Source organism: Eretmochelys imbricata, chromosome 11 (assembly GCF_965152235.1).
Source record: "Eretmochelys imbricata isolate rEreImb1 chromosome 11, rEreImb1.hap1, whole genome shotgun sequence".
NCBI classification, from domain to species: domain Eukaryota; kingdom Metazoa; phylum Chordata; order Testudines; family Cheloniidae; genus Eretmochelys; species Eretmochelys imbricata.
Genome location: NC_135582.1, coordinates 73,916,045 through 73,941,658, shown reverse-complemented (window position 1 = coordinate 73,941,658; position 25,614 = coordinate 73,916,045). Strand labels below are relative to the sequence as shown.

Sequence of the window (25,614 nt, the reverse complement as noted above, 5' to 3'; positions counted from 1 at the left end):
CTGACAGCTGAAGCTGAAGAAGTCACGTAGGTCCGGTAGAATCACAGAATCTGCCCTCCGTGACTAAATCATAGCCTTAACAATGTTCAATAAAGGAACAGAGATGTGTATAGTAGGTCACCATCTTGTAAATTTCTTCACAAGAATTTTTTTCTCTGCCTAAGAAGCAGTCACTTCTCTGACTGAACTAGCTCAAGAAGGGATAAGAGAAATCAGTTGAAATGACTCAAAGGTTCTTTGATAGCAAATTTTTCTCATGTGGACTGCAATATTTGACTGCTTATATGTCCTCTATAGAAAATAAACAGGGCTTTGTTTTTGCCCACATAACTGTGTTTGGGTCAGAAACTATTTGACAGAATCTGATGAGAACTGAGGCATGAAGCTGAATCTCCCCCAAGCAGCAAAGAATTAGGACAAACTAAAAGATGGATAACATCATGATTTACATAGAAGGGCAAATTGTTCTGAGAAACAAACTGGGGTGCGGGTCTATAAAGCACTTTGTCTAGGGAAAAAATCTATATAAATCATTCCATCGTACATAGAACGGCCAGCTTGCTAACCATTCTAACTGAGATGCTGGCTACCAGAAAGATAACTAATTGTCATACAATACAAGGAAACGTCAACTAACATCTAAAATGAAAGCTTTCATTTTATGCAAGATTAAACTCATTCTACTTTAAGACTGGTTGCTTAATTATGGGTTTTATATCAGTCACTTCCCTATGGAAGTGAGACATGGCTGCAAAACAAGTTGACTTTGATGTGTCCTTAAATGTCACCTGCAAATATCTATCAAATATAAATACTAAGTTCGGGTTTTGTTCTAAATGCCCCACCGAGCAATGGTAAGGGGAGTATTCTGTACACAAATCATCTTTTAAAATGTACTCTTCAGGGGTGAAAGTAACATAGAGGACTTACCAGCACAGAGGCCCGACTCCTGGCCCCCAGAAGGGATGGGGCCTTGGGCGGAAGGGGCAGGGCTGGGGGTCGGCTTACCCCAGCCAGCCCATCCACGCTGCCTGGCCCGTGCCGCTCGGGGCAGGGCCGCCAGCGGGAGGGGGCAAAAGGCGCAGCGATGTTAAAGTGCTGCCGCACCGGCACTTTTACATTGGCTACATATGTGCCAGTACTGGCGGCCACTTCTTACGGGTACGCCATGCCAGCCTACTTGCACCCTGGTACTCTTCCTATCTCCCTCTCCGCACTGGTCTGGTCATATCTAACAGGATGGATGGCCAGCTCTCACTCCAAAGCTGTATTAGGCCATCAGCATAACAAATACCCTGAAAATACCATTCACAAATATCCTTCATCATCAAATAGGGGTGATTTTATTGGGTCTTCCATGGGCTTAATGTTCTTCAATATTTTTATCCATTATCTGGAAGTAAATATAAAACCACTACTGAAAGAAAATATTGAAGGAACGGCAAATAATGAGGAGGCTAAAACAGTCATTCATGGTGATCTGGATTACTTGGTAAGCTAAGGCCATTCACACAAAATACATTTTAATACAGCCAAGTGCAAGGTCAGACAGCTAGGAACGAAGAATCCAGGCCACATCTACAGAATGGGAACTGTATCCTGGAAAACAGTCACTCAGAAAAGGATGTAGAGGTCATAGTGGACAAGCAATGCAAAGTTGTGGCAAAAAGGGCTAACACAAGCCCTGGATGTATAAAAAGGGGATCAGTGAATAGGAACAGAGAGGTGATTTTTAACTCTGTATATGGCATTGGTGAGACCAATACTAGAATGCTGTGCACACTTCTGGTGTTCACATTTAAAAAGGATGTTGAAAAATTGGAGCAGGTGCAGAAAAAAGCCAAACACAATTTGAGGGCTGTCTTACAGTGAGAAACTTAGGATGTGTCTACAAGGTGGGGTAATATGCTTTTGGGGGTGGGGGTGTAATACCAACAGTGCACTAACAAGTTGTGCATTAATTGGCTCATGTAGAACCTGCTCGTAACACAGTGAAGGTTGCCTAGAGAGCAGTACGCAACGCACAGTAGGGAACTTTCAGGGAACACCAACAGGGTCTACACAGACCAATTAGCATACAACATGCTAGTGTGCTTTAGATACCACACACCTGTGGGGTGCATCATCCCACTTGTTAGAAATGTCCTTTGAGTGCTCAATTTGTTCAGCTTCTCAAAAAGGTGATCAACAGCTGACTTGAATTACAGTGCATAGGAACCATCACAGAGATGAAATACTGGATAAAGGCTTTTTCATCGAGCCGAGACAGACATGGGAAACAATGGCTGGAAGCCAAAGCCAGACAAATTCAAATTCGAAATAAGGCACAAATGTTTAACGGTGAGGGTGATTAGCCACTGGAATAAACTACCAAGGGAAGTGGTGGACTCTTCAATTTTTGTGTCTTCAGATCAAAACTGGACACCTTTCTGGAATGTATGCTTTAAACACAAATGATTGAGTTAATTACAGGGATAAATGGTTGAAATTTTATGGCCTGTGTAATATAGGACATCAGAGAGTAGATGATCTACTGATCCCTTCAACCCTTAAACAAAACAAATCTATGAACTGTTCTGGAGCCTGGTTCTGTCAGCCCACCTAAAACTGAGACCTCTAGGACTGAGTTCCCAGGTAGTTATTGACTTCTCAGCCCCCTATAAATAAGGGAAAGGAAACTGCAGCTACCGCTGAAGATTGGTTCTGGACCTTCTCCTATATGATGATTTTATGGACCCTGACTTTGCACATAATCAGGTAAATTGGAGGAAAAATAGTGCTTATGCTCTGAGAAGGTTTCCATCTCCTTGTCCAGTTAAAAAAAATGTGATCATGTATTTAAAAAACTGTACTGTAATGCAAATGTACAAGCTGACAGCATTAATGTTGCATGGATAGCCTTAACTTTGACATTTCTTGATTTGTGATAGCTACACAGACAGTGCTAAAGTGCTGTCTTTCACATGATGTGCTGCTTTCAATGGGGCACCCCTGAAGGAATGAATGGAACACAATTTTTTTTTTTTTTTTTTAAGAGAAGATGATTGTTTCCAGGAATTTTTAGTCTTGCATTTAAAGGTGGGACATGGAGGAATAGTGGACAGGTTTAGGAAGAGATTCCTGTGTATAGGTGAGCTGCATGGAAAAAGGTCTACAGATGACAACTAAAGAAGAATATGAAGGGGGTGGAAGCTGTGGCTTAGGCTGAGGTGCTCCACTGCCAGAACTGTCTTAGACATTTGTCAAAAGCAAAGCTTTGTCTGGAAAAGCAAACTCTTATCCATCCCGTCAAAAACAGCACACTCTGCAAGGGAGCAGAGACTATTTTGGGGGTACAGTGATTCCTCACTTAAATTCCTCAGTTAATGCTGTTTTGTTGTTACGCTGCTGGTCAATTAGGTTATGTTGCTGATCAACATGCTAGTTTAAAGTTGTGCAATTCTCTCTTATAACGTCTTTTGGCAGCTGCCTGCTTTGTCTACTGCTTGCAGGAAGAGCAGCCTGTTGGAGCTGGCTGGGAGGGGTTTGGAACCAGGGTGGGCTGGCAGCCCCTCATCAACTCCCTGTTCCCCTAAATTCCTTGTGCCGCAGACTACCAGCAGCCTATCAAGCCAGCAGTTCAGCTGTCCCTGCCACGTGCTGCTCCTGCTCTCTGCCTTGGAGCTACTCCCTGGAGTCTCCTGCTTGCTGTGCAGGGGTGGGAAGGAAACAGGGAGGATAACGTCAGGGTGTTCCCCCTTTCCCCCCCTCCTTCTGCACCCCACTTACCCCATATAGAGCAGGGTGGGGACAGGACAGGGCTCAGGACGGAGGGAGCTTCTGCAGCAGCTTCTGTCTCAACTTGTTGATCTACTTAAAAAGGCAGTGTACTTAGAGTGGGGTCAGTGTACTTAAAGGGGCAATGCGCACCTCTCCCTCTCTCACACACACACTGTGTATGTCTCTGTCTGCCATGCTGTCTCCCCTCCCTCCATTCATGCTGCCTTGCAGAGTATGAGACTACATTAACAACAATGGGTTAACCCTTGAAGGCTCAGGCAATTGCTAGTTCATCATTTAGCAGTAAGGCATTCCTGGGAAATATCCCACCCTCTGACTTCACCACCTCAACCAAGCTTCCCAATCATCATCTCTGTGTACCAGTATTAAATTATTTAAAACTTATACTGTGTACACACACACACACACACACACAGTCTTGTCTGGTGAAAAAAATTTCCCTGGAACCTATTCCCCCCTTATTTACATTAATTCTTATGGGGAAATTGGATTCGCTTAACGTTGTTTCGCTTAAAGTCACATTTTTCAGGAACACAACTACAATGTTAAGCGAGGAGTTACTGTATGTTTAGAAGTGGAAACCATTGAAATGGAAAGTAAATTACGGTATGAAAACTAAGACAGGGAAGACAGACAGACTTACTCACACTATGGACTTGTGCAGTCTATCTGGGAAGAGAGGTATGCTGGATTTTTTTTTGTAAGCAAAGTTTTAAATTTGCCTAAATTTTACCAGTGACAGTAGCAGGTCAAAAAAGTGTTTCACATAAGCTGATATCCAAACTATACACAGGAACAGAGATGACATGACTGACACCATCAGTGAAATGCAGCCACGTCCAAGGTGGAATGTAGCAATTGTTTACCACACAAAAATGTAGTTTAGCAGATGAAGTTACTTGTATTAAAGAGAGAGAGAGATTCTCCAGATGAAAGTATTGAGGGAATTTACATGAGCAAAAGGTAATTATCTAGCCCAAGCACTACAGACTCAGAAGAGTGTTCTACCTAATGAATCACCAACACCACTTTCTGCAGCACCTAGTTGTTCCTAGAGGTTTCCCATATAAGAACATAAGAATGGCCATACTGGGTCAGACCAAAGGTCCATCTAACCCAGTATCCTGTCTTCCCACAGTGGCCAATGCCAGGTGCCCCAGAGGGAATGAACGGAACAGGTAATCATCAAGTGACCCATCCCATTGCCCATTCCCAGCTTCTGGCAAACATAGGCTAGGGACACCATCCCTGCCCATCCTGGCTAATAGCTATTGATGGACCTCTCCTCCATGAATTTATCTAGTTCTTTTTTGAACTCTGTTACAGTCTTGGCCTTCACAACAGCGTCTGGCAAGGAGTTCCACAGGTTGTATGAAAAAATACTTCCTTTTGTTCGTTTTACACCTGCCCACCTATTCCACTATGCGGAAGAGAGACTTTTTTTTTTTTTTTAAATGGATACTATGTCAACAAAAGGTCAGTTTGCTGGAAATGCTATTTTTCATCCTACAACTTGCTCCAGCCACTTTCTTATTGTTTTCCTTCTTGTCTTTTTTCCCTGCTCCATTTTTCTTCCACTCTCCCACATTCCTCTCCAGATCCAGAAGCACAAAAAAGGAAAATAGACACCACTAGAATCTTGTATGTGCCCTGGAACATACGGTAGAAAATATAGAAAATTTCCCATAGAACATCTGGCTTGGGAAAATGACAGACCATTACACTCTGCAGTTACACACACAGTTGTTTACCACTAACAGCAGCATAGAGATAGCATCGTGTTTCAAATGCAGGTATCATCACAAAGCTAGATGAATCTAAGAATCTCGATTGGAGTTCACTGACCATTTGTGAACAGGAGATTTTTGTATGGGTGATTCTAATTTAAAGACTGTGTATAACAGGTAAACAGGTAGTCATAGAATCATAGGACTGGAAGGGACTTCGAGAGGTCATCTAGTCCAGTCCCCTGCACTCATGGCAGGACTAAGTATTGTCTAGACCATCCCTTACAGGTGTTTGTCTAACCTGCTATTAAAAATCTCCAATTATGGAGATTCCACAACCTCCCTAGGCAATTTATTCCAGTGCTTAACCACTCTGATAGTTAGGAAGTTTTTCCTAATGTCCAACCTAAACCTCCCTTGCTGCAGTTTAAGCCTATTGCTTCTTGTCCTATCCTCAGAGGTTAAGAACAACAATTCCCTCCCCCCCCCCCATAACAAACTTTTGTGTCCTTGAAAACTGTTATGTCCCCTCTCAGTCTTCTCTTTTCCAGACTAAACAAACACAATTTTTTCAATCTTTTCTCATAGGTCATGTTTTCTAGATTTTAATCATTTTTCTTACTATTCTCTGGACTTTCTCCAATTTGTTCACATCTTTCCTGAAATGTGGCGCCCAGAATTGGACACAATACTCCAGTGGAGGTCTAATCAGCGTGGAGTAGAGTGGAAGAATTACTTTCCGTGTCTTCCTTACAACACTCCTGCTAATACATCCCAGAATGATGTTCACTTTTTTTTTTTTTTGCAACAGTTTTACACTGTTGACTCATATTTAGCTTGTGCTCCACTATGAACCCCAGATCCCTTTCCGCAGTACTCCTTCCTAGGCAGTCATTTCCCATTGTGTATGTGTGCAACTGATTGTTCCTTCCTACATGGAGTACTTCGCATTTTCCTTATTGAATTTCATCCTATTTGCTTCAGGCCATTTCTCCAGTTTGTACAGATCATTTTGAATTTTAATCCTATCCTCCAAAGCACTTGCAACCCCTCCCAGCTTGGTACCATCCACAAACTTTATAAGTGTGCTCTTTATACCATTTTTTAAAAAATGGATGAAGATATTCAACAGAACAGGACCCAGAATTGATTTCTGCAGGACCCCACTCGTTATGCCCTTCCAGCATGACTGTGAAACACTGATAACTACTCTCTAGGAACGGCTTTCCAACCAGTTATGCACCCCACCTTATAGCAGCTCCATCTAGGTTGCATTTCCCTAGTTTGTTTATGAGAAGGTCATGCGAGACTATATCAAAAGCTTTACTACAGTCAAGATATACCACATCTACCGCTTACCCCCTACGCACAAGGCTTGTTACCCTGTCAAAGAAAGCTATCAGGTTGGTTTGACACGATTTGTTCCTGACAAATCTATGCTGACCGTAACACTATCTCCAAGTGTGGGAGTGAAATATGTAATTAAACAACTGGCTATCTTTACAGTTTATTGGGTTAGATCAGTCGCTCCCAACCTAGTGGCCTAGGAAACAACTGATGGTTCATAGTGCTCATTCCTCCTTGTTATTAACTGTAACCATTAAAAGACATCTAAAATAAATTAAACATTAATTTTCCATGGAAGCAATTGCAATAGTTGCCATAAGGATGCAATGTGGCCAGTAATGCGGGGAGAGATGGCCATGAGCCAGTTTCTGTATTAAAATAAGGACCATCCTATGGAAAAGTCTGAGAACTCCTCTGTTAGATAGGTTGGAATGGTTATTTTATATATTATATTTGTGTTTACAATTCACTCTGCTGTGGTTCCAAGGCCAGCTAAAGTCTGTAAGTACTACCCTTTAAAATAGTCAAAAATCACAGTCGCTCCCCCAATGGCACTATCACATTCATAAATGAAAAAGAGAAAGATTCCAAAAACGAATTTACCACAAAACAAAAAACACAAAAACCCTGCCTTTGTCAGTAAAAAGGGAAGTGAGAGAGACACACCACTAATGTAGTTCTTACTCATGAGAGGTTCTCAGATGCTCTACAACATGGGCCATATGAGAATGGAGAGAGAGAGAGAGAGAATATGGTTCAGATTTTCAAAACAGCTCACCATACAACAGCTTCCCCCCCAAGGCCTGATCTGTAGTCAAAGTTGTACCAGTTTTACTGTAAATCAGTTTAAACATAGATTTTGTTTAGCATGGATGCTCTTAATTTGAGTTTGTGATATAATGCATCAGTTTAGGTATTTTATAGCCAGACATAAAAGGGGGAGTTTAGAATTGTGTCAGCATTTAAGTATAAATTTTCGGGGGTACTAAAGTTAAACTTAATTCTATATGAACATTAATGGTTTGGGAGCAGGAGGAAGAAATTTTACAGTTTGAAATTAATATTCGGTTTCCTAGAGTCCAAAAGCAGGCAGAACAAAAGCATTCAGATTCTTTTTTTAAGATTGAAGATACATTTACTAATGTTCAGCTAGTTCCCTCAATCTTCAAAAACTATTGGCTCACATAGAGCCATAAAGTGTGCATTATAGCAGATGGGGAGAAATCATTTGAGAAGAAGTTTGGCCTAATGTTTCCCTTATGATCTCTTCCAACTATGAAGTCTGTTCAACAGATTCTGTTCACAGCTCTATGAGAATTCTCTGATGGCCAGCTACACCGGAGACTAGGACTTCAGAATTCAGCAGAGTAATGACAGACCTCCAGTGTTATCAAATATCTCTGAACATAAATACTAACCTGGAAAACACATACAAATGTATAAAATATTTTAAGAACAGGCACACAATTGATTTTCCTAAATATGGGATTTCCACCACCACGGTTACTTGAAAGTTTTTTCCCCCAAGATAGAACAAGGCTATCTTCACAGTAAGATTCCTAGAGTACATATCTTTGAGAGCCTGCCAGAACTCTCAGGATGCTTTAATGCAGACTAATGAAAATATCCACACAAAAAAGCAGGCAGCAGAAAACAAAAATTCTAACAGCTAGAGTATGCACAACTTATCTTCAGAAACAACATGTACTGTGGTTGTGAAGGAGCCAATTTACCATTTCCATCAAAACAACATTTAAGGGCATGTCTACACTTACCTCTGGAGCGAAAAATTGACTGCCGAGTGCTCTCCCGTTGACTCCGGTACTCCACCGGCGTGAGAAACATAGGCAGAGTCAACGGGGGAGCGTCAGCAGTCGACCTACCACAGTGAAGACATCACGGTAAGTAGCTCTAAGTACGTCAACTTCAGGTACGCTATTTTCATAGCTGAAGTTGTGTAACTTAGACCAACTTAGCTCGCGCTCCCCCCCCCACTTAGTATAGACCAGGCCTTAGATTTAATAGACAAAGCCTCTGCTCCAAGAGGACTATAGGTATGATTCATCATATTCACGGTAAACAGTATGAAATCTGCATGATAACTATATCTGAAATAGGTGGCAATACATTTCTCACAATTTGGTTTTTCGTGTTATGTAATTCTGAATCTACTGAAGATAATTTACTGAGGGCAAAGTCTGATCTTCGTTATATTGGGGTAAATCTGGAGAATCTGTATTGACTTCATAACAGTGAGAGTCAGAATTTAGCCTCAAATTAGACTGTCCAACCAAATCTAGCTTCTGTCCATTATGAGATACAGGAATTTTGTATCAAATACAGTGTATGATCATAAAACAGTCCAAACCTTAAAGAAATAGTTAATACTAGAGTAGTCAGCTGTCTTTGGGTTCCCTCCTCAGAAAGCTTTTGAGAGGGAAATAATGAAAATGAACAATACTACGCACAATTTTGCTAGCTCTCACAATTTTACTGAATCTTTCAATGTTTGGTGTTTTTCTTACAGCCACAGCTTAGAATTCTTATGAGAGAATCCCACCATTTTTTTTAAGTAAGTTTGTAGCCCTTATTGTTGCAGAGAAGAACTTGAAATTGTGAATGCTAAAGGATCAAAAACCAGAGGGAAAATCAAAAGAACTCCCAAGTTTGTGTGCTTAAATTTCATGGTTTTTAAGTCCAGTCTATGACTTTTGTAGGCCTGACAAGATAGCTGAACATTTGGGGGTGGCAGTACTGCATACATCTTTATGGAAACACTAAATAAAGATTAGAATTTCTAAAATGCGGGTGGAAGTTGTTTACTCAGTCTGGCTAATCTTCAGAGCTAATCTGCATACCTTCACTTAGGAACCATTACATCAAAATTATTCACGTTAAGTGAAATTTCAGTTCTAAATATGCACCTAAAATTTCTTCACACACTAATTCATGACCCAAGTGCCAGAGTTACTAAATTTAAAAAATAAATGCTATTAAATGGCAAAAGAAATCAATACTTAAGCTGTTCTGCATTAGACCAAATGGAGTAGCTAAAGCTTTGCATTACTCAACCACTGGAGTATTTAGAAGAGTATAGTGAGCAATTCAGAGAGCTTTTCAGCTCTAAATTACAATTAATTTGCTCTGTAAAAACAGCTTAAGTTCCATTACGTTAAAAAAAAGACCGTTTAATATTCCTGAGAAAACTCAACAAATGTCACATTTTTAATATTGAGTAGAGATACAATGGAGCAACAAATCCACAAAAAATGTCTCAAGTCCTAGCACAGTGTGCCAGCTGCAGAGATCATAACCATAATTCTCATTCATTGTATTCAATGAGTGGTGCGTCAAACATGACTCGTACTATTTCAGTCTCAAAAACTACTTGAAATGCCATGAGTTCCCAACAGAAGCACTGAATGCTTCTGACCTGCAGAGCCCTCCTGAAAACAATAAAACCTTTTCTACTTAATGAACACATCATCAAAACAAAAAAGCCTGTATTCATGAATATTTTATGGTAGACTAGAAAATTGCTTTTATAGGTTCTGCCTTGAGAACATATTAATACAATCAGATTAATGACGTTAGCAAAAGCACAAAGCCTATATTCAGAGTTTTAATGAGAAATACCAAACCCATGAATTAAAAGACAAGATCTCAATTATGAATAATAAACTATCTTATGTTCTCCACATCTTTTCCTTCACTGTAGGAAAATAATCAGTAAAAAGGAGGACACTGCATTTATTTTTCACTAGATATGCAAGGATTCTGTTCAGTCTCTCCACTTACTATTACTTTCATAACATGCTAAAACACACTGTGCTATTCTTCTCCCCCAAAATAATGAAGACATTTAGAGGTTTCCAAGAAAATGTATGTTGTAAATTAGCTAAGATCTAAAGCATCCCACTCTTTACCGGTTGAAGTCATTAAGAGTCTGGCACTTAGTTAAAAATGTTACATCTGATAAATTTGGAAATTCATAGTTTGCCCAAAATATGATTAATGGGAGTCATTTGTTGGTTAAGAATTGCTATAATGAACTGTTCGCTCTAAACATTGAATATTTTCACACAGTATGTTCCTCGTATATTTTCCTGAAAGATATCTTTTTACATTAAATTATTTCATATTAAGTCTATATATAGTACCACATTGCTGGATTTTCATGCACTAGTATTCTTTTTTTCTTCTTGCCCCAGCACACTGGCAAATAACTTTCTGCAATATTGCATCTCTGTCTATGTGTGTGTATAGATATTTTTTCTGAAAGGGAGTGGGGGAAGTGTCACATTTATACACAAAAAAATTACATTACATTTCTTCAAAAGAATTTGCATTTTTCTCTTTTCTGATATAGTGTTCCTGGCAGTCTTTAAAACACTGAACATTAAAGCATAAAACATGCATTAAAAAACACTTATTTTAAACAAAACATACCCTCAGTATCTAAAAATTTAAGAGCTCAATTAAAATCTTCTCATTTTCAGTTTAATGTTTACTTAGATACATTTTACTCAAAGGAAATTTATGTCCCAGAATTAATTTTAAATTGATAAATAGATTTCTCACAAAATAGTTTATGTAAGGTAAAATAGAAGACAATACCTTTGTTGCACTTTGGGTGCAATGTCAACTTCAAACGCAGATGTATTAAACTAGTCTTTTGCTTTGTGACACTCTCACACACACATGCACAGACAGACATTCACCTCAAATTCCACAGAATCTACAGAATACTATCTATCTAGCCACCAAGTCTGGTTTACTCCTCACTTTTCTCCTGATCCAAGGGAGAAGCTACATTAATCACCACAGTCTCCTATAAATACACCAAAGGTAAGTTTCTGCTCAAGGCTGGGGGAAGAAAAACAAGATTAAATAGAGTACAGACATACCACCACGTGCCTGAGAGACAGCAAGCTTTGGAGACAGAGTGTGCAAAAACCCAGCACAAGAGCATTTCAACACATACAGTAACTCTGTAGTCCCTGGTGTATTTCAAACCACAACACACCAGGGAGGAACACACTCCTTCTGGATCAATGTATCTGAATTTAGGAGTCCAGTGGTTTCCAGAAACTATTGGCTCAACCTCCCTCCCTTCATCCCCACCCTCTCAAGACTTTCTTTAGCTTTGTTTCTGACTAATGAGTTTGCCTTCCCTCTAATTACTGCCATGCTAGTGTTGCCCTTCAGATAAATTCTGCCAATACAGCTTGTCAAGTATTTTAGTATAAAATAAAAATAAAATGAAGCAGCCCTGGTCTCAGTCTCAGTTATTACCATGAAACACACTACCTTTCTGAAAAAACAAGGTATTTGCATAGTATGATGCACACAATAAAGGATGACAGCTATTTCTGATGCAGCTGAATGAGTAAGCACGTGTACAAATCTCCCCTAAGAATTATTTTCAGTGGTTTTCATTGCTAGATGGAACTGGAAATAGTACTGTATGTGTCGAGGTGTTTAATTTCACATTTTATTTCCTCAAGGCTGACCCGTTGCACTATTCAAAGCCTAAAAATGCAGGGTAATATTGTCAGAACGATTTCCACATGTCAGAAACATGTCACATAAAAGAACAAGTATACTGAACAGCTGGGAGACTTCAAAGGCATGAATGCAGTTTCCAAAAAACAGCATTAATTTGGTACAAATCATCTCGTAAATGAGGTAAGGATAGTTTTCTTCTGGGTGAAATTTTATATTTGCCTATCCTTATGTATTCTATTGGTGTCTCTTAAAAAAATTAAACACACCATATAATTTTCAAATACCCTTTTTCTGCTTCCATGCAGTGTTTGTCAGCACTAAAGAGAACAACGCCTGTCAAACAAAATAACAAAAACCCTAAAAAAACACCTGGTACTGTTCTGAAGGGTTCATTGTGCATGCAAAGCACTCTTTCCACTGTCTACACTTCAGTAAATGTCAAAACTCGCCGAAACACTAAGACAGTGAGATCAGGGCTATTTATAGAAACAAGCTTCTGCAGTATCTGACTGCAGTGCCAACATAAAAGAATTATATTTTCCTGTAAACCATAATGAGACAAACGAAAACATGGAATTGCATCATAATCATGTTTGAAAGATTATCACATGAGGTGTATTTAGTCCACAATATGCTAGTTTTCTGCATATCATTGAGTTTGTTATTAAAATATGCTAATGAAATTAGCACACATTAAACTGGAAGTCAAGAAACCAGCTATCCATTTCAATGCAAGACTAGAAATGTTCGTTAGAAAAAAAAGAAAGAAAATAAATTGAGATTTATGTTAGCATGATGTCATAACCCCTAACCAGTGCTTCAGGTAGTGAGTTTTGAATTGGGACATTTAACAGTTAAAACATGAATGAAATATCAACTGCAGAGCATTGCTTTTTATCTCACAGAACCCTTAATATCAAATATCCACCTGCTCTTTCTGCATAATGTCTTCTCAGAAAATGCATTAAAAACACTACAAAATCTAGAACTATTAGTCTTTATTATGAGAGGTTTCCTACCGTCAATGAAGTCTTGCTAATGATCTTACCTGCGGACTGTATGTTACATAAAACAATCAAATATTTACAGTGTTACTAGCCACCTTCAAAGTCAGAGTTTGCTAAGAGACAGATGATCACAACAAAGGTTTTTAATTTAGAGACAATGTTGAGTGTGACCAAACCAGTGCATGTGTTTAAATGAAAAAGAGGAAATACTTATACAAACTATTCTGTTACCCACAAATCACTGGGCTAAAAAGACTTGCCTCCCACAGCACATTAATACTGGCTGTCACAGACTACAGCATTTCTGATAATTTGTCCATGCTCGAAAAGAAGGTATCTCAGTTCACCACAGTTGCTATTAGTTCTGCACAGCTCAACACTTGCATGCTTTGGATGTGTGTGGGGTGAATTCAAATACAGCCTTGGTCATCCTCCTTGGAATTCACACACATTTCTAGTAATGGCAGCGCGGATTCCCTACAACCAACGCACAGGTTGCAATGTGAACACGAAATGGAATATTTTTGGGATATGAGAAAATTTCAGCCTGAATTGGAACTGAACTTAATGATCCTAACACCCACTGAAAGTTTTCAAAATGAGGAGCTGAACTTTGGACAACAGATGGGGTTTTAATGTTACTTACTCATTGCAAAGAAACATCTCTTGTTTTCTCATATTTAATACAATCTAAAGGCATTCCTGTAAAATGCTTACGGAATATGTAATCACACCTTTTTTGTAAAATCTTTAAATTAAAATTACTTCCACTTGAGTATAGATCCCTCTAGTAAGTTCTTAAGTTTTATTCAAACAGGAAACTAAAATTGAAGATCAAGAACAAAGACTAGATGGTTTATCCAACTCTTTCCTTTGTACTGGAATCTCAAAATACTATGGAAAGTTGGATTTTGTGTCTCCTACAAAAAATGAAAAGTAGTGAATAGTTTTTAGAACAATTCAGTCTTACCTATTAAACAATCTCCTCAGGGAATGGGCAAGCACCAACCTGGACACAAACATCATTCCACCTAATCTATGCATGGAGGCAGAATTATGAAAATTCTCTTTAGGGATCCAACAGCCTGCTTGGTGCCTTAGACCCCTAAGTGGGAAAACAAGGGCAACAACGTAGAAAAATCCAAGGGATGGATGTTCCTGATTGGCAGATGTGTACTTCTATTGGAAGACCAATTATCAGTCAAGACAAAAACAGTGTTACAAACTAGAAATGAACTAATTAGAAATCGTAAGCAGTAAGAGACCCAAGAAAGAGAATAACCAGTTCTATGAACTACAAAGACTGTGTCCAAGATTAGCAGCATTTGTTTTAATCTGGATTATTTTGAAGGAAAAGCAAGACAGCAAGGGCAGGATCCTCTGACTAAAACCTGAGGAGGCCACCAAATCTACTTTGTAATGCATAATAAAGAAGTGGAAACCCAGGTAACAATAACTTTAAAAAGTCTCCTCTGAGAAGGTTTTGCTTCCCTCTGGCCAGAAAGTTGCCAAGATGGAATAAAGTGAGAGCACAGACCCTGAAGTCCAGATCTGTGAATTATATCCAGAAGAGCTTGTTTCTTTATTGGGCAAAATGATGGAGGTATGAAGAAAGAAATTATGTGTACAAAGGGTGATGCACTGTACACTCAACTGCATTACCCAGTCAGATTATCTTCAGGGCCCATTGGTCACAAACTGAACTTGTCTAGACATTTAAGAATTCATTTAGCCTTCATTTTACATGGTTTATGAAATCTGGACTGTCCCCTATGCTCACTGTTATTTAGAGGTGGTGGTGTTGCAGGATGATTCAGGAAAAAGTCCCAAGTGTGGCCCTCTGATCAGAGGAATAGTTAAAGAATCCCTCTCTCTGATAGAATAAAAAGTTGTGTAAGGATAACTGCCTATATTTTTCAAAAATATCAGAAGCTGGAAGTGTTTTTACTTCAGTCTTTCTTGGCTGAGTAGCTGAAGCTTACATAGGACAGTCACTTTTTGGCATAATACAATGCGCCGTTGAATGGAAGATGAACACTGGATTTAGAGACAGAATCTTCAACCCATTTGTTGAGCTAGATATTATATCTTTCCACAATTCCATATCTTTCCTCTGTGTAAAACACAGAGGAACAGGAAACAAATACAATATATTTTAGATCAAGCATGACAACTAAAAAGCCCTTCAAGAGTGTTTGAAGAGTTTTGATGTCATTGCCCTCAAAATGATGAGAGCACAGGCTTTATTGACCCGAGATAACAGCTTTGGACGCAACTGCACAGGCCAAAGTGGCTCTGCAAGAAGATACTAAAGTTTCATAAGGCCCATTATAAGCCATTGCTCTATGCTTTTATCAATTGAGTCTTTAAGAAACGCAGTGCCTTTGAGTGGTATCAGTCACCTTACTCAGCCTGGAGACAAAGAAATCTATCCTTAGAATCATAGAATATCAGGGTTGGAAGGGACCTCAGGAGGTCATCTAGTCAACCCCTGCTCAAAGCAGGACCAATCCCCAATTAAATCATCCCAGCCAGGGCTTTGTCAAGCCTGACCTTAAAAACTTCTAAGGAAGGAGATTCTACCACCTCCCTAGGTAACGCATTCCAGTGTTTCACCACCCTCCTAGTGAAAAAGTTTTTCCTAATATCCAACCTAAACCTCCCCCACTGCAACTTGAGACCATTACTCCTTGTCCTGTCATCTTCTACCACTGAGAATAGTCTAGAACCATCCTCTTTGGAACCACCTCTCAGGTAGTTGAAAACAGCTATCAAATCCCCCCTCATTCTTCTCTTCTGCAGACTAAACAATCCCAGTTCCCTCAGCCTCTCCTCATAAGTCATGTGTTCCAGACCCCTAATCATTTTTGTTGCCCTTCTCTGGACGCTTTCCAATTTTTCCACATCCTTCTTGTAGTGTGAGGCCCAAAACTGAACACAGTACTCCAGATGAGACCTCACCAATGTCAAATAGAGGGGAACGATCACGTCCCTCGATCTGCTGGCAATGCCCCTACTTATACACCCCAAAATGCCATTGGCCTTCTTGGCAACAAGGGCACGCTGTTGACTCATAGCCAGCTTCTCGTCCACTGTAACCCCATGGTCCTTCTCTGCAGAACTGCTGCCGAGCCATTCGGTCCCTAGTCTGTAGCGGTGCATTGGATTCTTCCGTCCTAAGTGCAGGACTCTGCACTTGTCCTTGTTGAACCTCATCAGATTTCTTTTGGCCCAATCCTCCAATTTGTCTAGGGCCCTCTGTATCCTATCCCTACCCTCCAGCGTATCTACCTCTCCTCCCACTTTAGTGTCATCTGCAAACTTGCTGAGAGTGCAATCCACACCATCCTCCAGATCATTTATGAATATATTGAACAAAACCAGCCCCAGGACCGAACCTTGGGGCACTCCACTTGATACCAGCTGCCATCTAGACATGGAGCCATTGATCACTACCCGTTGAGCCCGACAATCTAGCCAACTTTCTACCCACCTTATAGTGCATTCATCCAGCCCATACTTCTTTAACTTGCTGACAAGAATACTGTGGGAGACCGTGTCAAAAGCTTTGCTAAAGTCAAGAAACAATACATCCACTGCTTTCCCTTAATCCACAGAACCAGTAATCTCATCATAGAAGGCAATTAGATTAGTCAGGCATGACCTTCCCTTGGTGAATCCATGCTGACTGTTCCTGATCACTTTCCTCTCGTGTAAGTGCTTCAGGATTGATTCCTTGAGGACCTGCTCCATGATTTTTCTGGGGACTGAGGTTTGGTATATTTGTCCATCTAGACTTTATAGAGTTTAAGTCAAGTCCAGCTGTTGGTTTTATCGTGCTCTGGGCACAGCCCTCTGAAATACATTCTAGATTCAATGAAAAAAATATGTGACTAAATCAAGCTCCTTCTTTGGATATTTTCATTTTTAGTGGATTCCTTTTTTAAATGAAACTCTGTCCTCTTCCTCATCTGACACATCCAGGGTCGACTGGACCTTTTCTATAATACAGTCCAGTCATCAGTTTAAAAAAAAAAGGGGGGGGGGGGGAATGGCTTTCCTGTTGGATTCAGAGGAGAAGGAGATTTTGCCTACCTCTGAACAGGAAAGGCTATCGAGTTCTCGGATTTGTGTTTCTTGGTCATCCTGAATTTCTTGGAATGTGTGTTTTTAAGCTGTCTACTTCGGGAAAGACAAGAAGGCAGGTGGAGAGGAGAAAACTGTAATTAACTTCATCTTTCTAGGTGGAGGTGGGATGGGACAGGAATATGAGCTTGCCTTGGAAGGGAAAACTTCAAATACATATGAACATTTGACCTGGGGGACATATAAAAGAAATAAAAGTCGCAGAGGCACCTTAAAACATCCCATGCAGGTCTCTAGGGAGACAGCATAGAGATGATACTTCTATGTCAATATGTCAGATAAGTAACTTAGCCTGTGTGGGAAGAAGAGAGTGAAGTCGAAATGACTAACAGCAACAGAGGGCAGAGGTGATGTTAACAAAACCAGAGGATGGAGAAAGGGGAGAAAGGTTTTAGAAGAAAATATAAGGAGCTCCTTTTTAGCCATTTTAAACGAGTTGTCAGCAAGACATCTAGAAAGATTTTTTTTTTTAAAAAAAAGCTGAAATTTATGACAGAACAGAAGGAGACATGAAAGGAGAAGGTGTATTTGTCAGCCATTGCCATAGAGTTGAAACAATATGAGAGAGATAGGTCTCCTTAGGATAAGATGCAGAAGGGAGGAAGAGGTATTTTTGTATTAGTCTGTAGAGTATAAAGTTCACATTAGAGCTTTGAGGAATACATTTTGTTTTTCCTTGTTTTTTTAGCATAATAGGTGATGTGTTTTAGATCCAATTTTAAATTCAGTTGGATACATTTTTGTGCCTACACTAAAAGCATTCAAAACTTTAGCAGTTTGAACCATTGTGGTAAAATTGTCACTTTTTAACTGTATCCCCACTTTAATTTTCCTGTATGCAATATGTTCATTTACAGCTTTAAATAGGTTTCTTGTCACAGAATTTTTTACACTAGAATGGTGGTTCTTAAAAGAGCCTTTGTTTAAGGAATCTATTATTCTTTGAGAGATTTTGTGGAATTATTATATGGCTAAATTCTGCTCTTCATGTTTTCACAGACTATGACCAGTTCATAAATCGTGTCAGTATGGTTATAAAGGTTAGGTACGGTATTTGTGCTTCATGTGGATTCAAAGCAGTATCATGTGTATATGGTGCGAATAAAACAGAATAGTGCTTTAGACTTCAGAGGATTTGCCAGTATTTTCAAGAAAATGCTGAGTGCAGTATGTATCTGTTCTGTGCATGCGAAGACGTGAGCTGATGTCAGTAGCTCTTGGAGCATATACAAGGGCTAAGGAAAAGCTTACTCTAATTTACTTTTATCACTGTGAAGATTTGCGAATTTGGGGGGGCAAGAAGAGGTGGGCAAGGGTTGGTGTACAGAAAATGGGCATTATTATTTTGTCTTTTGAGTCTAACTACTAAAAAACTGAATGTTAATGCCCCCTAATATCTATCCTGTGGGACATTATCAACAAAATACTTAAAAAAATTATTCTTGGATCTCCTTCATCTATCTGCATTGAGTGAAGATTAATTCACCTGATAGTTTTCATAAAGAAGCTTTTCATTTCCTTTTAAAATCTAAACTCTCAAATCTGGTTCACAGAGTTTGCACTGGGGGAACTGAAAGGCAACATTTGTTCAGTTAGCAAAATTAGAAAATGGATTTATTGTAATGTGTCTGCAGTATTCTAGAATTTGAATATATCAGGGTCCCATTAGCATTACCTGAAATTTTGATAGAATTACACTTTACTTCAACATTGTGTTAAAATTGCACAATTTGTTCCCCCTCGGGTTCAGTTTTTGAATGAATAAAAATAGTGTCTTAAGCACTAATCCAGCAAAGCATTTTAGTATGTGTGCTACTTTTAAGCAGAAGTCCCAGTGAAGTCAAGGAATGCTAAAAATCAACCGGACTACTGACCAGCTTGAAGTCATGCATGTGCTTTCCTGGATCAGGACCTTGTTTTCTCATGATCTACTGAAAATACTATTGTCTTGAAAGGCAAGGCAGTCTTGCATTCCTTGAGAACGGTCAGATTTCCCTCTTATCATAGCATGCTGTGTTATACTGCAATTAGTTGAACACCTTTTATTTTTCTTCTGACTATGGGAATCTCTGGATTAGTTTGTATTTTAAGGTAAATTGTACAATTTCTCTTAAACTATTCTGTGGGTCTACAGTACACCTCTGCTGAAACGTGATATCAATGGATTGACCAGGTCATTAATCAGCATTCTCAATCCATTCATTTACTATTAAAATATTTTGAGTACTCCTTTTAATATTATATGTCCTAGAAGGAGCATAGGTGACTTCTAACATCTTCTTGGTTTTTTTACTGCTTCTTTGATCTTCTTCAAGAATTAGCATTTATAGACTGCAGTTTCTTGACTTTTAAAGAAACTAATTCATTTAGACTGTTGAAACAGTTGCTAAAACATAAGTTCTTGTTAAATTACCATCCGCTGATTCAGAGATCGTTACGCTGCCTTCTGCATGGAGGCAAGATATTACAAATTTTCTCTCCAGGTACCTAGATCCATTCAGCAGCTTTGTGTTGCCTTTCTTCTGTCCTCTAAGTATTATTACTTCTTCCTTCTTCCCTCTCAGGCCTGTAGAATCTATCAGCCAAAGCAGAGTAGGCGCTGGCTGTATGAGCTCCACGTGGGTTTGGCAGCTGACCAGCATTCCTCTTCAGCAACAGATAGGTGGTTTTGATTTCCCAGCTCAGAGTGCTCCAATCAAGCACTTCCATGTATCGGTACCTATTTTTATCACACAGCTCCTCAGATGCATGTCCCGTGGTGTGGATTTGTTCTCTCTAGAAGAGGAGGGACCTGATGGAAGGGTGAATCCAGATCTGGCAAGGCAAATACATCTTAAGGCGCAGCCACAGCTCTGGATCTCCCTGCTGCAAGAACAGGAGGACTTGTGGCACCTTAGAGACTAACAAATTTATTAGAGGCACCCTCTCTTTCCTAGGTATTGGTACTGTTGCTGTGGTCTTTCCCAGTACAGGAGGGTCCCACATTTTGTGGGGTGCCAGTCATGGTGGTACTGACATATTAGTGTCCAGATCTGCTGGATTCCATTGCTTGTGGGTCTTTTTCTCGTGTCTCTGGGACTTGGTGCGTGCTTAGTCCCCTTGGCACAAACTAGTGGGAAGAGCATCCTTATTTTTTTATTTGGAGGAAGACTTAGTGCTTATGAGTGTGTTTCCTTACCTCTCGACTAGGCCTCGCAATGGGGCCTCTGGGTATGGTTTCGCTGACGCTGGGGTCAGACATGGTAGCAGGAATTATGCTACTTTCTGAATCAGGCTGAGGGATGGTGAGGGGGGGGGTTGGAGGAGGAGGAGGAGGAGGAGGGGTGCTCCTCAGCTTGGGTCCAAGTGAGGTCTCATGACGAATTCCATGAGATGCTTCCGGAGGCAAAGAGCACAGCCTTGTTAGGTGTGGCTGAGGAAGGACTGGCAAATACTGCTCCTGGATATGATGTGAGCTTCCCCTAGGCAGCAGAGACAGCGTTGGTGGTCATCACTGACTGAGAAGGAACATGGGCAAGAGGCGCAGTTTGAAGCCACAAGTCCTGGCCTATGTCCAGTACCTGCACGTGGGTGTAAAATCCAAAGTCTATCTAAAAGAAAGTACTAAAACTATTGACTATTAGAACAAAGATAAAATGGTTAAACTACTATAAAACTCAAAAACTATGTACAACTATCTTTTTTAGAAGTGCATCAGAGACAAGGACAGTGAAAATTCGATAGACCAACTGAGATAGAGGGAAGGCAGACGAGACAGAAAGAAAGGAGTTATCATAAGAGTATGAACAAGTATTAGTTTATTTGGAAATAAACTGTTACGTATTTACCATCTTAAGATTGGAGCAATCTCTTTGTTCATTGCATAATAAAGCGTTCTCAAATATTTCCCCAAAAGAGAGCTCATCAGGCAGCTTTAATATCTGTCATGATATGACTTTAAAAAAAAGCTTACAGTATTTAGAAACATAACAGAGCTAGAAAAATAGGGTGCAATATGCAAACAAAAATTATAAAAGGTCAGAGAAAAAGATTAAGAGTTAGTGTTTTCTTGGGATTTTTACTGCATAGGATTCTTTGGAGGCAAAAAACAAAGAACAAAAAATCCTGGCCATCTCCAAACTTTCTCTTCCTTACACAATCATTACTGGTTGCCAGAAATGTTATCTAGGAATTTTTATATGGCATCACAACATATGTGGTTAGCAGGCTTGTTACATTTTATAGGACACTTTGTTTTACCAGCTGCCTTGATTTTTATGTTTAAGAAGTATATGGTGTTTATGAAAAGTATTTTACATGACTGATATCTCAACATTGGTGAAATTGACTCAGCCTCACCTGTACTAGTTATCTGATAGGTTATGGTGTGGGGTGCCTGGTCACCTGACCCAAAAACAAGTTATAATAACCAAGAGGCAGTACTTCCTATAAAAGGGAGCCTGCTCAGTCGACAAACACCTTCCAAGAGACACCTGAAGGGGTCCCAACACCAGCCACGGGGAGAGGCTTAACTGGAGTGACCTGTAGTGACGGTCAGGAGGAAAAAGCCTTCTAAGAGGGAACTGGAAGGCCCCGAAGAACAGTATTTTTGAGAAAGCAGCAGCTTGGAGTAGGCAGTACACATAGGTGTTGAAGGGATTTGACACGAACTCTTTTAGGGGTTATGTCCTTTTTATTGCCCAATGCCAACTGAATGGAATAGACTGCTGAACCCTGTGAGGGCACCGTTGGACTGAGCAGGGGGAAGACCTGCATTTTAATAAACTAATACCCAGAAAGCACGTTTACTTAATCTGCAAAAGAGTCTGGGACAGTCCTTCAGAACCCCAAGACTGGACAAACGGAGGCAGCAGCAGAGTCTGACACCAGATCATAGAATCATAGAATATCAGGGTTGGAAGGGACATCTAGTCCAACCCCCTGCTCAAAGCAGGACCAATCCCCAATTAAATCATCCCAGCCAGGGCTTTGTCAAGCCTGACCTTAAAAACCTCCAAGGAAGGAGATTCCACCACCTCCCTAGGTAACGCATTCCAGTACTTCACCACCCTCCTAGTGAAAAAGTTTTTCCTAACATCCAACCTAAACCTCTCCCACTGCAACTTGAGACCATTACTCCTCATTATGTCATCTGGTATCACTCAGAACCGTCTAGATCCATCCTCTTTGGAACCCCCTTTCAGGTAGTTGAAAGCAGCTATCAAATCCCCCCTCATTCTTCTCTTCTGCAGACTAAACAATCCCAGTTCCCTCAGCCTCTCTTCATAAGCCATGTGTTCCAGCTCCCTAATCTTTTTTGTTCCCCTCCACTGGACTGTTCCCAATTTTTCCACATCCTTCTTGTAGTGTGGGGCCCAAAACTGGACACAGTACTCCAGATGAGGCCTCACTAATGTCAAATAGAGGGGAATGATCACGTCCCTCGATCTGCTGGCAATGCCCCTACTTATACACCCCAAAATGCCATTGGCCTTCTTGGCAACAAGGGCACACTGTTGACTCATAGCCAGCTTCTCATCCACTGTAACCCCTAGGCCCTTTTCTGCAGAACTGCTGCCAAGCCATTCGGTCCCTAGTCTGTAGCAATGCATGGGAATCTTCTGTCCTAAGTGCAGGACTCTACACTTGACCTTGTTGAACCTCATCGGATTTCTTTTGCCCAATCCTCAGATTTGTCTAGGGCCCTCTATATCCTATCCCTACCCTCCAGTGTATCTACTGCTCCTCCCAGTTCAGTGTCATCTGCAAACTTGCTGAGGGTGCAGTCCACGCCATCCTCCAGATCGTTAATGAAGATATTGAACAAAACTGGCCCCAGGACCGACTCTTGGGGCACTCTGCTTGATACCGGTTGCCAACCCGACACGGAGCCATTGATCACTACCTGTTGAGCCTGACGATCTAGCAAGCTTTCTATCCACCTTATAGTCCATTCATCCAGCCCATACTTCAGACGATATGAGACTAACAGGTAGTTGAATTAAGCACATACTTGTAACTTCTTGTCCTTCTCTGAGGATCAACTTCTACTACTTCTTTTTTCCTTTATGCCACTTTTCCTGGTGAGGTTCACAGCGGCAGCATGGAGAGTAAGGAGGACCAGACCTCCTTTTACTCCTCAGCAGGTTCCAACTCCTTGTGTGGAATTCCCCAGTGCTCCCACACCAGCCGGGAGATATAATCCCTCCAGCCTGTTCTGGGTCAGCCTTGGAGCCTACACCTAGTGGGACATACCTGGTAGAGTTCCAAGGGAAGCCTCCCAGGGGGCATCCTTACCAGGTGCCCAAATCACCTCATCTGGCTCCTCTCGATCCGGAGGAGCAGCAGCTCTACTCCGAGGCCCTCCCAAAAAGCCAAGCTCCTCCTGCTATCTCAGTGAGTAAGCCACCCTGCTTAGAAACCTCATTTCCACTGCTTGTACCTGAGATCTCCTCCTTTCGGTCATTACCCAAAGTTCATGACCATATGTGAGGATGGGGACGTAGAGTGACCTGTAAACTGAGAGCTTCACCTGAGAACTCAGCTCCCACTTCACCACCATGGATTGGTATAGTGCCCGGATCACTGCCACCATCACACCAATCCACCGGTTGATCTCACACTCCCACTTGCCATCACTCGTGAACGAGACCCCTAGGTACTTGAACTCGTCCACTAAGGGCAGCTGCTACTCCCTCACCTGGAGAGAGCAGTCCCCTTTCTTCTGGGAGAGGACTATGACCTCTGATTTGGAGGAGGAGGTTACTCACCCTGTGCAGTAACTGAAGTTCTTTGAGATGAGTATCCCTGTGGGTGCTCCACTCTAGGTGTTGGTGCATCCCTGCGCCTTCGCTCGAAGATTTTTACAGCAGTACTCGTACCGGTCACGCACGCACAGAACTTGTCCCCCCACTCTGAGTGTACCCTAATAGTACGTGTGCGCGACCGGTCCCCTCAGTTCCTTCTCTACAACAGAGGCTACCGCAACTCTGAAGTAGAGGGGAGGAGCGTGGGTAGTGGAGCACCCACAGGGACACTCATCTCGAAGAACGTCAGTTACTGCACAAGGTGAGTAACCTCCTCTTCTTCGAGAGCTATCCCTGTGGATGCTCCACTCTAGGTGACTTAAAAGCAGTGTATCTCAAGGAGGTAGGGACTTCGGATTGGGTAGAAATGCAGTAGATAAAACAGCTCTGCCTAATCCTGTATCCGAGAAGGGGACCTGAGTAAGGGCATAATACTTAACAAAAGTGTGATCAGAAGACCAAGTGGCTGCTTTACAGAGGTCAGTCAGGGGAACTTTGCGTAGAAAAGCCATGGCGGTAGCCATCGATCTAGTGGAGTGAGTTCTGATTCCTGCTGGAGGCATAACTTTCCATATCTGATAAGAGAATCGGATACAGTCAGAAATCCATTTTGAAAGTCTCTGGGTGGAAATAGGTGTCCCTCTGGATCGCTCCGCAATGGAAACAGAGTCTAGAAGAATTTCTAAAGGGCTTGGTTCTATCCCAATAGAAGGACAAAGCCCTGCATACGTCTAGAGTATGCATTGTGGATTCAAACGAGTTTGCATGTGGTTTGGGAAAGAAGGTTGGCAGGTGTATCAGTTCATTGATGTGGAATGACAAATGAACCTTTGGAAGAAATTTGGGGTGTAATCGAAGGGTAACTTTGTCCTTAAAAATAGGGTATATGGTGGGTCTGCCATGAGAACTGCTATTTCTCCTGCCCGTCTGGCAGAAGTGATTGCCACTAAGAATGCTGTTTTCATAGAAAGGTGTAAGATGGAGCAAGTGGCTAGGGGTTCGAATGGTTGTTAAGTTAAGCAAGATAACACTAAGTGGAGGTCCCATGGATGGGTAGGGGGTCTAACGTCTGGGTACAGGGATTGAAGTCCTTTGAGAAAAGGTTTAGTGATCAGATGAGCAAACACAGAGGTACCGTCAATTTTATCGGTGGAAGGTTGTAATAGCAGCTAGGTGGACTTTAATGGAGCTAAAAGAAAGGCCAGATTGTTTGAGGTCCAACAGGTAGTCGAGTATAAGAGGAAGAGGTGCAGACATAGGAGGCAGTTGTTTAGTTGAGCACCATTGTGTAAATCGCTTCCACTTGTGGAGATA

The 25,614-nt window shown here is 41.0% G+C and overlaps 1 protein-coding gene and 1 long non-coding RNA gene across 13 annotated transcripts in view; one reads left to right on the top strand and one right to left on the bottom strand.

The window, feature by feature from the left end:
* HDAC4 (histone deacetylase 4) overlaps positions 1-25,614 on the bottom strand; it is a 474,722-nt gene that overhangs the window by 233,883 nt on the left and 215,225 nt on the right. For 2 of the 12 annotated variants that reach the window (XM_077830162.1, XM_077830167.1), the window contains exon 1: positions 11,472-11,633. The exons of 8 other annotated variants lie outside the window; for them this stretch is intronic. In XM_077830162.1, the coding sequence (XP_077686288.1) occupies positions 11,472-11,571 (100 nt within the window). In that variant the 5' untranslated portion in view covers positions 11,572-11,633. Of the gene's footprint in view, positions 1-3,768; positions 3,842-11,471; positions 11,634-11,761; positions 11,851-25,614 lie in introns of those variants that run through there. 2 more of the 12 variants (XM_077830175.1, XM_077830173.1) reach the window with 2 other exon arrangements.
* LOC144272229 (uncharacterized) lies at positions 8,583-13,451 on the top strand. The gene is made up of 4 exons (XR_013347517.1): positions 8,583-8,755; positions 9,382-9,426; positions 12,362-12,542; positions 12,668-13,451. It is a non-coding gene; the product is annotated as an uncharacterized LOC144272229 (long non-coding RNA).